Source organism: Portunus trituberculatus, chromosome 44, assembly GCF_017591435.1.
Source record: "Portunus trituberculatus isolate SZX2019 chromosome 44, ASM1759143v1, whole genome shotgun sequence".
NCBI classification, from domain to species: Eukaryota; Metazoa; Arthropoda; class Malacostraca; order Decapoda; family Portunidae; genus Portunus; species Portunus trituberculatus.
In genome coordinates, this window is record NC_059298.1 from 12,836,081 (window position 1) to 12,850,023 (window position 13,943).

Genomic DNA, 13,943 nt, shown 5'->3' on the forward strand with positions numbered 1-13,943 from the left:
GTCTCCAGTTAGGCACTCTGAGGTCCACCTGCAGACACACTGACTAAACGAGACGTGGGAGGCAGGAGGGGAAGTGCGGCGTGCGGCTTGTGGACTGTGAACACACCAGGCGGCCATGCCCACGTTCTCGGGGAGATGGAGGTGTTGGCACACATGTTTGCCTGACCCCCTTGTTCAGATTGCCCAACAGGGACTTATACGACGCATTTCTTCGCATGTTTCTTTTCCTTTCTTTTTTGACTGCATGTAATTATATAATTGAAGCCTTTCTTGAGCATAGATAGACAGACAGACAGATAGATAGACAGATGGATAGGTAGGTGGCTAGATGGATAGTATATATATATATATATATATATATATATATATATATATATATATATATATATATATATATATATATATATATATATATATATACACACACACACACACACACACACACATATATATATATATATATATATATATATATATATATATATATATATATATATATATATATATATATATATATATATATATATATATATATATATATATATATATATATATATATATATATATATATATATATATATATATATATATATATATATATATATATATATATATATATATATATATATATATATATATATATATATATATATATAAGTTTACGGAGGCTGCACGTGGCAGTCCCTGTGTCACAAGTAACAGTCCCTGTGTCACTGTGTCACACGTGGCAATCCCTGTCAACTTATAATTTGTTAACACGAGTGAAAAAAAAGTAATCATAAATTTATAGCGTGGTGTGTAAAACAAACTTATGAACCGCTTTTGTGATTTTTCCTCTGCACACACCAGCAGCAGCAGCAGAGGCAGCAACAGGTCTCACTGTTTGAGAAACGTGCAACTTACTATCTCAAGTCCAAGCATTCATTGTCTTGTTTGGGAGACAATTTGAGCCGTGAAGAGTATATAAGATTATAAGCATTTAGGATTTGGCATGTAAATTTACCACGAAATTCAATAGTCTTTTGAAAACGCGACAGCACTGAAGTGAAGAAACCATTTATCATGAATGGAAGTACATGTAATGTAAATAAGAATATTCATATCCTTATATTTGTTCTCCACAGTTAGCTTTTTCCTCTTGATTGGTCGAAAGTGGCAAGTGTATATCCAACAAACTGACCATCCTCTGAGTCAGAAAGCTTGGCGAGGGGTGGTGAGCACAGGGCAGCGGTCGCATTAGGCAGGCAGGGCAGGGCAGGATGGAGAGGCAGGCTGACCCACGCACTGTGTACTCACGCTGTAAATGGGAAAACAAATATAAACGATCGTCACACATATTCAAGACTCACACTTCCAAGTCCATAATGTCCTTCCTTTAATTCTCTCTCTCTCTCTCTCTCTCTCTCTCTCTCTCTCTCTCTCTCTCTCTCTGCTAGTGAGAAGAATGAAGCAATGGCTGACAGTGGTAAGGAGTCACTTCGCTATTCTAAAGATCATCAGGTAAGCAACTAAGAGATTAGATTTATTACGGGTCATAAAAATTATATATAATCTATGGCCAAATTTCATTGCATATACTTCTTTCCATTCATTTCGCCGCTGTTTCTTAGATTCAGGCAGCGATGGGACTGTAGTAACCCAGCAAGCAAGAGGTTGACACACCGCCCTGCCTATTCTCATGCAACGTAGACCGTCAACACTCGAATTTTGGCGCCTGCCCCACAACTCAATCCTAGCTTCCCCAGTTTGTATATTTTTTGTAAATCTTGTTTATTTTTTCTCAGATGGGTTTTAGATAACTTTCTACGCTTCACAAAATTTTTCCATTACACGACTGACTTACGGATAGCGACATAAAGATGGAGAAAAAGTTGTGTATGAATTCTCGTATGCTCTTCTGGTAGTCTTGGAAACACTTGGCTTTCAAGTAACGCCACTCTGCGTGGGAGTGAGGAATTCTGAAGTGATAGCAGAAAATCATATATTTGTGATCTTTTATTGTAGTTTCCTGAGTAGGTATATGTAATGACGCTGCATGTAATCGAACAGTATACCACCATATCCTTATGACCATGATATTTGTCCCATAGATCAACAAAAGTCCCAGGAAATGTTGAAGCCCTTCCTTCTGAATCGGCTCTCTTTCCTTCTCTGCAATAGTGTGCCTCTCATTAAAATTTTTCATAAATCAAATTTTATATTAACGTACATCATGCAATGGTTGGCAAGTTAAGGCGAATAACCATATATAGAGCGCCTCTTCACATCCCTACTGTGTAAGAAGAAAGAAGGGGAAAAAAATCGTAAATGTTAGAAAGGAAATAATCTACGTAGTTTCTGAAGTGTCTTGAAAACTTTCTTATTATAACGAGACAAGAAGTCTAGTTAGTAATATTGTATTCTTAAGCTTACAATCCAAAAGATTGATAATTTAATCATATGAATACGTACAGTACATAACGTAAATCAGAAAAAAAACGTGGTATGAGCGAGTACAAAACCACTACAGTTATTTAATCATAGAATTCTCATGGTAATCAGATGGTAACACTCAAGACAAGTCTGGGACAAAAAAAAAAAAAAAAAAAAAGATGTCATCGTCGTTGGCTGCTTGCAGCACTTTTTATCTCCTCCGGTCATGTGATTGTGACAGGTCGTCAGACTTCTAAGGTTTCTTGCATTTATGGAGGAAGGAAGAGAATTCAACATAAGCTTGGATTCTATCATAAACACGTTACGATTCGTCCTGGTTTTGCAGCATCATAGATTTGTCTATAAACATTATATGAAATTTACTGCAAGATAATACAAGGTCGTGAACCCAAAAAGTATATAATTAATTTTGTGTGAAGGAAAACGTTGCCATGTGGGATGTGGGTGCGCGATGCTCACTTGTCTGGCGAGTCGAGTTCCCAAGGATTTATTGATTGTGGCAGCAGTTGTAAACAGTCGCCATGGCAGGCGGAGGGGGAGGCGGCTTTCTCGCTATTTCTGTGGTATCTCTGCTGAATTATGTGATAGCTAAGCCGTCAGCGGGAACAGATATTGTTCTAGATGAAAAAGCTTTAACTACTCATCGAATTGACAGTTTGAATATACTATTATATACGTTCTTATTAATTCTGACTGTTGTGACAATCTGGATCTTCAAGTATCGGCGGGCGCGGTATCTGCACGAGACCGGCCTGGCTGTCATCTATGGTGAGTGGGACACGGCGGCGGGCACAGGGGCACAGGGGCGCGGCATGCCTGCTGGGTGGTGCTGGTGGCTCAGAGGGGGTGTGACACCCTGACAAAGACTGCTTCTGGCAAACCGCCTAACGTACCTCTCTGGAATTTTCTCACCTCCGAGGTTCACGGGCTGTACAAGTGATAATAAACCAAGGCAGTGCTAGGGAAGAAGTTTTTGGCAGTAAAATTAGTGGCTTTCATTCCCTAACAGGCCACGGGTTGGTGCCAGGAGTGGGTTTTAGCTGGGGAATGTGAAATAAATCCAAGGGATTTGCTCCCCATGTAATTCTATCCTGAATCATTCTGGCAGGTGCATGTCAGTCCTTTTGGTTAAGTAACGATGAAGGTCTCTCCTAAACTGAATGATAATGTAACTCCTGAGGTTAGTGCAGTGTGTGTACAACTTCAGGGCAGCCATAGAAAGGAATTTTGAGTTTTCAGACTTAATACAGTTGATAATCAAGTCTAGCAGCCTTGGGACTTGAGGACTGCCATTTTTAAAAGTTACCGATTTTTTATGTATGAATATATGCAATATGTAATTAACAGAAATGGACTACCTGTACAGAAGATTACAGCTGACAGCCTGACACATGCTTGCTGTGCAAGGCAAGATTTGTTTTAGTTTGGGGAAATTGATTGTACCTCTCGGTAGTTATTTACAGTAATATTTTATTGCAAGAAAAGAATAAAGACATCATTTACTCATCGTTACAGGTATTTATTGTTAAATATATAGTAAAATTAGTTGGAAAACATGTAATAGTATATACAGCCATGTTATGATGTTGAGTTCCAACTGACCAACAGTCAGAGGCAGCACTGTCTTAAGCTTTTATGGACGATGTCACAAGTTTAAAGTTAGCCACAGGTGGACTTTTGTCTAAAATGCGCCATTTTGCCAGCTATGACGGTTTATACACTATAGGGGACCACCTGTAGTTTGGAATTTTCCATGGTCTGACAAATCTCAGGTCCAGAAGTTGCCAGATTTGGGAGATTCAACCTGTTTATGCTGTATATATTTAACAGAATTTTACTATCTATGCTTTAAAGGAAGATGAAACACTAAATGAAAAGAAAATTAAAACTCTTTAGGACTTACATTTTCTCTGCAATCAACAATGCACAATGTTTGCATTTTGCACCATATCTTTTCTTTGCTGAATCCATTATAGAGCTATGCTGTACCAAATGAATGATAAAAGGAAAAGAAATGCCTGTCAGCTGTTGCAAGCATGACCAAACACATAATTTTGTAGTACAGCACCATCAGAACATAAACAGTGCCACCAGAAAACAATGGTACGCCACTGCACTAAATTTATAAATCACTTTGACAGTCATGTCAGAAAATTGATGTTGCTGGAATATTGATTGCCAGAAATTTTACTGTCAACTGTATTGCTTTTTGCATATTCTTTCCTCTATCTAGCCTATACATTTTCAGGTATATATCACTAGTTACTCCTAAATGTTGTATTGTCCTGCTGTAAAGTTTTTTGGTATTTTGGTAATTTCAGTCAGTCATGAAGTCCACACTTATTTATTTTTGATGTGTTGAGAATAATGGACAAGTTAGAATTTAGAACTGCTTTATGTTACACTATACAGCTATACACTATAGCTACAGCTGAACAGAGGTGAGGTGGAGGGAAAGGCTCCATTAATAAGGTTATGGTTGAGATCTAATGATTAAAGATACCTCACAAGAGAGTAAGGGTTCTTTCTAGTGATAAGAAAGTGCAAAGATGTATGGCTTCACCAAAGAGTGCAGAAAAAAAAAGAAAAAAGCTCCAACCAATAAGAAAATGCTGCAAGTTCAGACATCATCTCTTTGAGTCAAGTGTAAAGTGAAGCTGTTATTCAAAATATGTAATGACAAACAGTAACAATATCAGCTGAGTTTTCTTTCATAGTATGTAGTGTTGTAAGGGTAATACATAGGCATTGTGGGTGTTTCACATGTATCTGTCTGGAAAATTCTGTTAATCAAAAAGTTTCCATACTAAAACTATAACATTACATTGGTGACCATGAAAGTAACATTTCTCTCCATCTTTTAACATATTGAAAAGTATAATTTTTTCTCCCAGGATTGATAGTGGGTGCCATCTTGAGGTACAGTGGAGACAACACTTCACTGAGTCATATGAGAGTTGTTGCAGCAACAGGAGAAGGATATAAAGAAAATGTTCCTCCAGACACATTGTGGTTCAAATATGCCTATGGTAAGTGTGAATCATGTATCTAAGTATAATTGCTGGTGTCGTGTGTGGCAAATATATCAATGTGTACCATTATTGGAAACTTGTAGTTGTTGCACATTTTATGGTTAGTAGTTACTGCAAAACATTAGCTCAAAATAAGTAACATATATCTATGGTCATCTGTACATAGCTAGTATTCCTTTAAGAAGGGCTGCCACAAAAACATGGTAGACAGTGGCCAAGAGAAAAAAAACGTGTTTTTTTTTGCAATTTCTTTTTGAAAAGAGACCACAGATAGTTGATGCATCTGTGGCTTTATGATGATAGTAATCAGTATGACATTACTAGTGGCTGCCACTGTGTGGCTACTGTGCAGGATGTAATTTGACTTTTTCGTGGTCAACATTTTTTGTGGTGAGCTTTGACCACAAAGAGTGTCCCATGTATGGGCATCCTTAGCATTGTACTGACACAACTCTTTTATATTATAAGTTTGAAATGTCTGGTGCATGAATCAGTAATGAACTCTTGTTGAGCAACAAAACTAGGAAATTATCTTTGTGAAGAAAATATGCAGAAGTATTGATGTGTTGGTGAGCAGGGAGAGTTGGACTGAGGCAGAGTAGTTTGTGATGCAAGAGCTTTTATTTGGTCTGCTTACAATTAGATGATTGGCAGGAGTCTTCATGAGCATGTTGGTATGTCTTTCCATAGTTTAATAATTAATAGGTCTGCATTTGAAGCAGCATCTTGATAACACTTGGGATCTGACACAATAACAGTTTTTAATGAGGCTGCCAATGTGAAATTTGTGCAACTGACACTACTCCCACATTATTTGTAGGTTTCCACTGTTTGATAGTGTGTTGTTTTCAACCTTCTATGTTTAGTTTTTGTAGTAACTGTATAAGGAGTCATTAGAAGTACTATGTATAATATATGTGATGTATAGGTATACATATATGATAAAGATTGATAAGTTTGATTCATTTAAATTTTATATCTAAATCTATTTCTTTTTCTTTCAGCAAATAGTAGTCAAAACAGAACATATGCATACACTTTCAAAGGAGAGATCCCAGAGACACTTGAAACTGAAATTGTCCAAAAGGTAAGAAACAATATGAAAATTGATGGTGATTAAGTGATTAATGATCAATATATACTCTACCCTTCCAAGTGACCTTCCTCTTTTAGTAATATCTCAAACTCCCCTTGCGTGCATGTTCTTTTAAAAGAAAAACAGTATTAAAACTATTGAATTCCCTTGATATAAGAATAGAATTGTATGTAATATTCATCATGATATACCATAACTAATTAGAAAATATATTTCAGGCCACTTTTGATCCGGAAATATTCTTCAACATTCTCCTTCCTCCCATCATATTTAGTGCTGGCTACAGTCTTAAAAGGGTATGTTGTTTATATTCAATACTTCAGATTGTAAGTACTGTTTTACATGTTCATGGAGTGATTTAATATTTGTGGATTTTATAAGTTAGTTTTAGTTAATATAAGCAATATATCATTTGTGTGGTATTGGAAGAATGTTCAATAAGACACTCTGTAGCTATGATAAGTAATTTTAATACACTATACAATCTTTCCTTTAATAGTATGATCTGTCTGAAATATCTCATTATCTGTACTGCCATTTAAAATTCTGAAGGAAAGAAGCTTGTGACGTGATGTGGAGAAAGCCTTCCTCTCATTATTTTGACAGTCATAGTGAATTCAACTTGTTAAGGGGAATTGGTCTCATATTCTATCGTATTCAATTGCGAATTACTATATTGTAGACTTTAAATACTTTGGCTTTGTAGATAATTCTTTGCTTTATTAATTAGTAATAGGATAGCCTATTTTCAACATTATTAACAAACTGTTGCTTATTTATTTGTTAATTAACATCATAATTGTCTTCATGTTGGTGTAGAGCATCTCAAGATAAGTGTCTTTTTTCCTTTCAGAAACATTTTTTCAAAAACTTGGGGGCAATTTTCACTTTTGCCTTTCTGGGAACAACAATATCAACATTTGTTGTTGGGTAAGTCACTTATTTTCAGTTACCTAGAGATAATTGAAAAAAAATATTGATCTTGTATAGAAACTTATTTACAACTGAAGGACATCATATGTGGTAAATAGTGTGCCATTTGAATTTTTATATATATATATATATATATATATATATATATATATATATATATATATATATATATATATATATATATATATATATATATATATATATATATATATATATATATATATATATATATATATATATATATATATATATATATATATATATATATATATATATATATATATATATATATATATATATGCAGGTATTTCTCGATTTATGCTTGTTCAGATTATGCAATTTCAAAGCAACATGAGGTAAAGAATTTAGTGGTATATAGCCTGCCATTTGAATTTATATATATATATATATATATATATATATATATATATATGTATATATATATATATATATATATATATATATATATATATATATATATATATATATATATATATATATATATATATATATATATATATATATATATATATATATATATATATATATATATATATATATATATATATATATATATATATATATATATATATATATATATATATATATATATATATATATATATATATATATATATATATATATATATATATATATATATATATATATATATATATATATATATATATATATATATATATATATATATATATATATATATATATATATATATATATATATATATATATATATATATATATATATATATATATATATATATATATATATATATATATATATATATATATATATATATATATATATATATATATATATATATATATATATATATATATATATATTTATTTATTTATTTATATATAGATATAGATATATATTTATATATAGATATAGATATATATATATATAGTATATATATATATATATATATATATATATATATATATATATATATATATATATATATATATATATATATATATATATATATATATATATATATATATATATATATATATATATATATATATATATATATATATATATATATATATATATATATATATATATACATACACACACAGACCATATATTTGTGCATGTTTAATATTTCTTCCTCTGTTCCCAGTGGTATCGTGCATGGTTTCTTGTACCTGGTTGGCTCTTCAATGACCTTCATTGACAGTCTGCTCTTTGGGGCACTGATATCAGCAACTGATCCTGTGACGATTTTGGCTATCTTCTCTGATCTTCATGTTGATGTCAATTTGTATGCATTGGTGTTTGGAGAAAGTGTCTTAAATGATGCTGTTGCAATTGTTTTAACAAGGTGTGTCATTACATATAACTTTTATCATAATTCATTGTCCATTGATTGATATCATCTTAAAGTCTGAATGATATGCACCAAATAATACATAATCAGTGTCATGTCACAGTAGAATCATATTGTATATCAATGGTCTCATTCAAACAGTGCGATAGAAAGTTATGGAGGCACAAGTGGAGGATTTGAAACGTCTGCTTTCTTCTTGGCCATCGTTAACTTCCTGTGGATCTTCAGCATGTCTTTCATCATTGGCTCCGTAATGGGTTGCCTTACTGCCATCCTCACAAAGTTCACCCGCTTGAAGGATTTCCCTCTTCTGGAGGCTGCACTCTTTGTACTCATGTCATACTCTACATTCCTCATGGCAGAAGCTGCCGATTTAACAGGTAAGCAAATTTATAGACTTTTCTTTTTTGGATTTGTCTCAGCTTTGCTATCCTGAAGCAGTTGTTGTGAAGTGAGCTGACACATCATTTCTCGTTTCAGGAATCGTTGCTGTGTTATTCTGTGGAATATGTCAAGCACATTACACCTACAACAACCTGTCAACTGAAAGTCGCATAAATACAAAGGCCATCTTTGAATTACTTAATTTCTTATCAGAAAACTTCATCTTTTCATACATTGGAGTCTCAATGTTTACCTTTGCTCACCACAAATGGGATGTTAGTTTCATCTGTATAGCTTTTATAGCTATTATAATTGGAAGATTCATGAACATCTATCCATTGTCCTTCTTGCTCAACATTGGACGACAGCCAAAAATACCTGTGAATTTCATGAATATGCTATTCTTCTCTGGTATGTACAATTTTGAATAAGGAATTTTGTGTGTATGTATGTATCTATGCATGTTTTTGAATTCCAAGGGATGATTGCTTGATATATTTTTGTAGGTATATGTATGATATAAGCCTAGAGGATAGGATTGTGTGTAACAATGATGATGATAATAGTAATAGTAAATAGATTATTTACTTTGAAAAGTAGCTATGAGGCTGAAAAAAAGCACACATAAAAAGAGGGACAAGTTAGGAGATGCCAAGTATAGCAATGTGTGTGTGTGTGTGTGTGTGTGTGTGTGTGTGTGTGTGTGTGTGTGTGTGTGTGTGTGTGTGTGTGTGTGTGTTCATGTTTGTGGTGATAGTGGTTTACCCTTATTACAGGGATGGTGGAATATCAATTTGGTATATGCATATAGATATAATATTATTTTGATACCATAAATGCTGAAATTGAGTGTGTGTGTGTGTGTGTGTGTGTGTTTATCTAATTGTATTTATCTAGTTGTATTGTACAGGGTTCGAGTGGGACTCACAGTGTCCTGTCTCCATGTCTCCATTTATCCAGCTTTTTTCTTAAAGTTATGCATATCATGTGCTGTAACAATTTCATTATTCAATGCATTCCACTTCTCCACTGTTTTGTGTGGAAAACTATTTTCTACTATCCTTTACTCACTGCCTCATCCTGATCTTTACATGACCTCTTGTCCTTCCATCTTCTTCTGTCACCAGCATCAGGTCTTATTTTTTCAATGCCATTGACTATCTTGTACATTTTTATTAGATTTCCTTGTTTCTCTTGTATCTTGTAAGGTTGATAGTCCCATTTCTTTCAACCACTCTTCATATGTTAGGTCCTTTAGTAACAGCACCATCTTTGTAGCAATCTTCTGTATCTGTTCTAATCTTCTTGTATCTTTTTTAGAACTCAGAGACCAAACCACTGCTGCATATTCCAGCTTTGGACTTATGCTTGTGATGATTTTTTTCATCATATCTTTGTCCATGAATTGAAATGTCACTCTTATGTTAGTCAACATTTTATATGATATATCAAATATCTTGCTTATGTGTTTTTCAGGGTTCAGATTTTCCTGTATAATCACTCCCAGATCTTTCTCTTCTTTAGTCTTCATTATTTGTTCCTCTACCATCAAATAGTTCCATACTGGTCTTCTTTTGCTCTTTCCTAGTGCCATTACATGCCATTTCTTGGCATTGAACTCCAATTTCCACCTTTTACTCCACTCATAGATCTTGTTTACAGTAAGCCCCCACACTTGGCGAATAATTAGTCTGGCGAAACTATCGCCAAATACGAATTTCGCCAAGAGAGAGGTCTGACATCACCAGGGAGCCGCATGGTTCACCATGCGTCCGCCAGGGGACCGCCAAGTTTGAATTCAAATTGCCAAGCATGCACTCGGTGGTCCATGGCCACCCTACCACCGAAAGTGAATTTCACCAAGTGCAGGGGCTTACTGTATATCATCCTTTAACAGCAAACAGTCCTCTTGGGTTTTGTTAACTCTTAGTAGCTTTGCATCATCAGCATATAAATTAATGTAACTGTTTATCCAATTGTGAATGTTGTTTACATAAGTGTGAAACTTAATATGGGCTAACACTGACCCTTGTGACACTCCACTTGTTACTTTATCCCAAGATGAGTATGTATCTCTGATAACAGTTCTCATTTTCCTGTCCTTCAAATAATCCCTTGTTCAGTCTAATAAAGTTCCTCACATTCCTCCTATGTCTATCTATCTTTTCCATTCAGTTTACTAACTTATCTACCGTTATTAGGTCTCCTCTTTCCCATCTATTCTTCAAAGTGTGTAGTTTAGTTTCCTTCAGTCTTTCTTCATAGGGAAGATCTTTAATTTCTGGGACCATCTTTGTAACAGTCCTTTGGATTCTTTCTAGTTTCTTGATGTATTTTTGCCTGTATGATGACCACACCACTGCTGTATATTCTAGTCTTGGTCTTATCATAGTGGTTACTATCTTTTTCTTCATACTCTTATCCATGTAATTGAACGCCACCCTGATGTTAGTTAGTGTCTTGTGTATTGAAGCAAATAGTCCATTTATTTGTCTTGCTGGAGTCAGGGTGTCTTTTATAATCACTCCCAGGTCTTTCCCTTCATTCTATCTCATTGTAATCTCTTCTCCCATTTTATATTCCTACATAGGTCTTCTATTACTTTTACCCATTTACACTACTTGGCATTTCCTGGTATTGAATTCTAATTTCCATTTTTGGCCCCATTTTCAGATCTTGTCAATATCTGTCTGCAATTCCATATAGTCACCAATGTTCCTTATTACTCTAAAAAAATTTGCATCATCTGGAAACAAATTTATGTAGCTATTCAAACCCTCTTGTATATTGTTAACATACTTATAATATAATTGGTGCCAGCACTGAACCCTGTGGCATGCTACTAGTAACTGTGTGTGTGTGTGTGTGTGTGTGTGTGTGTGTGTGTGTGTGTGTGTGTGTGTGTGTGTGTGTGTGTGTGTGTGTGTGTGTGTGTGTGTGTGTGTGTGTGTATAGTTTTTCTAATGGAAAAATTATAAAGTTATGTTTCCTCTGATTAATTTTTAAGATACATTGTAAGTTTATGACATGATATATATATTTGTTTGGGAGCAAGAGATTAAAAACATGAACAATTTCAGGTCTTAGAGGGGCCATTGCCTTTGGCCTGGCCATCCGTAGCACCAACAGTGATGCTCGCAAATCCATATTGACCACAACCTCCCTTATTGTCATAGTGACAGTCATACTCTGTGGAGGGCTAACAACTCAAGTCCTATCATGGCTGGGCATTCCGTAAGTATATCATGACAGAAAGCTTTGTTTATTATCAAGGAATCCAATAGTGAAGTGATTGATCCCTGATTTACTCTGTTAGGAGCAGGTAGTAGATGATAATTTACTCCCAGCAAAGTTGAATAGCACTAGTTCTGCTCTGGACTTGTTCTGGTCTGCCCAGTTCTGGTCTGGATCAGTTCAGGAGGTTCTGTGAATTTATCATCAAAGCTAGTTGTGAACTTGCCGAATGTTTCCATATTACAACTCAAGTGGGCAGTTACAGCCTGCCTTTTAAAGACAATTACTTATAAAATTACAATCATTTACTATAGTCTTCCAAATCTAAACGCATGTTTCTGGCTGGGCTCCTCAGGGAATAGCATGTCTACATGAACTGTCAAATTAGAACTCCATATACATAAGTAAGAGGCATATAAAATGCTTTAACAAAAATCCAGTATCATCAAATATTAAAAGAAATTAATTAAAAGAAAAATTAGCATTCCATGCTTATGATATGCATATCACAGTAACAAATACCAGCAGGCCTGTGTAACGGCGTTGCTGTGAAAACGTTATAATCTTTAGTCAACGTTCACCATAGTCCTTAGTAAGATAAATGGTGCAACAACTGTGTTCCAAATACAATATGAATGAACATCTAAAAAAATTAGGTTATTTGTGTATAAGAAAATATTTTTGACTCCATTCACGTGGCAACACTCATTACTGTCCAAGGCACTGCCTGCCTGCGAGACACAGTGGGGGGCAAGGTCACGTGCCTCTTTATGCTTTCATGGAGATCTCCATCCTTGGAGATTTCAATGATCACCATCAGCTTTGGCTTTCCTCTCCCTTCACTGACCATCCTGGTGAACTAGCTTTCAACTTTGCTATCCTCCATGACCTAGAGCAACTGGTGCAACATCCTTCTAGTATTCCTGACCGTCTTTGATATACGCCCAACATTCTTAACCTTTTCTTTAACTGGAATCATCTTTGTTGGGCTCCTCCGATCACAATCTCATATCTGTATCTTGTCCTATTTCTCCAATCCCTCCTCAAGATCCACTAAGGTAGAGATGGCTCTGGTATTTTTACCCCTGCTAGTTAGAGGAGGTATTATGTTGATTTCCCTGGAATGATTACTGTTTCCGTGTCAGAGACCCATCTCTGTGTGCTGAACGCATGACAAAGGTTATAGTGTTTGGCATGCAGGCATACATTCCTCATTCTTTTTCTCAACCTAAACCTTCTAAACCTTGGTTTAACACAGCCATGCTATAGAGAGGTTGCCCACTAAAGTTATTTGAGCCTTCCATCACCTAAATCTCATCCACTTTATTTTTCTGCCTGAAATCATGCCCAGTCTGTTCTTCAACTTGCCAAACATTCCTTCATGAATAGAAAAGTCCAAATCTTTCAAACTCCAACTCTCCTCGAGACTTCTGACATCTAGCCAAAAACATCTCCGATAACTTTATTTCTTCAT

At 34.6% G+C, this 13,943-nt stretch overlaps 2 protein-coding genes across 9 annotated transcripts in view; both read left to right on the forward strand.

Moving 5' to 3' along the window:
• LOC123519019 overlaps positions 1 to 262 on the forward strand; it is a 13,591-nt gene extending 13,329 nt beyond the window's left edge. The window contains exon 7 of one of the 2 annotated variants that reach the window (XM_045280143.1): positions 1 to 261. This exon is cut by the window's left edge and continues 560 nt beyond it. The gene's annotated coding sequence lies outside the window, so the exon portion shown is untranslated. The other variant, XM_045280142.1, reaches the window with a different exon arrangement.
• A 2,675-nt stretch (positions 263 to 2,937) lies between these two features.
• The window catches only part of LOC123518649 (sodium/hydrogen exchanger 7-like), a 33,892-nt gene continuing 22,886 nt past the window's right edge, over positions 2,938 to 13,943 (forward strand). For all 7 annotated transcript variants that reach the window (XR_006678853.1, XR_006678854.1, XM_045279582.1 and 4 more), the window contains exons 1-9: positions 2,938 to 3,201; positions 5,328 to 5,462; positions 6,470 to 6,552; positions 6,780 to 6,857; positions 7,415 to 7,491; positions 8,645 to 8,845; positions 8,993 to 9,231; positions 9,332 to 9,646; positions 12,316 to 12,469. Coding sequence is in view for 5 of the 7 variants with exons in the window: in XM_045279582.1 (XP_045135517.1) it covers positions 2,955 to 3,201; positions 5,328 to 5,462; positions 6,470 to 6,552; positions 6,780 to 6,857; positions 7,415 to 7,491; positions 8,645 to 8,845; positions 8,993 to 9,231; positions 9,332 to 9,646; positions 12,316 to 12,469 (1,529 nt within the window). In the remaining 2 variants the exon portion in view is untranslated. The remainder of the gene's footprint in view (positions 3,202 to 5,327; positions 5,463 to 6,469; positions 6,553 to 6,779; positions 6,858 to 7,414; positions 7,492 to 8,644; positions 8,846 to 8,992; positions 9,232 to 9,331; positions 9,647 to 12,315; positions 12,470 to 13,943) is intronic.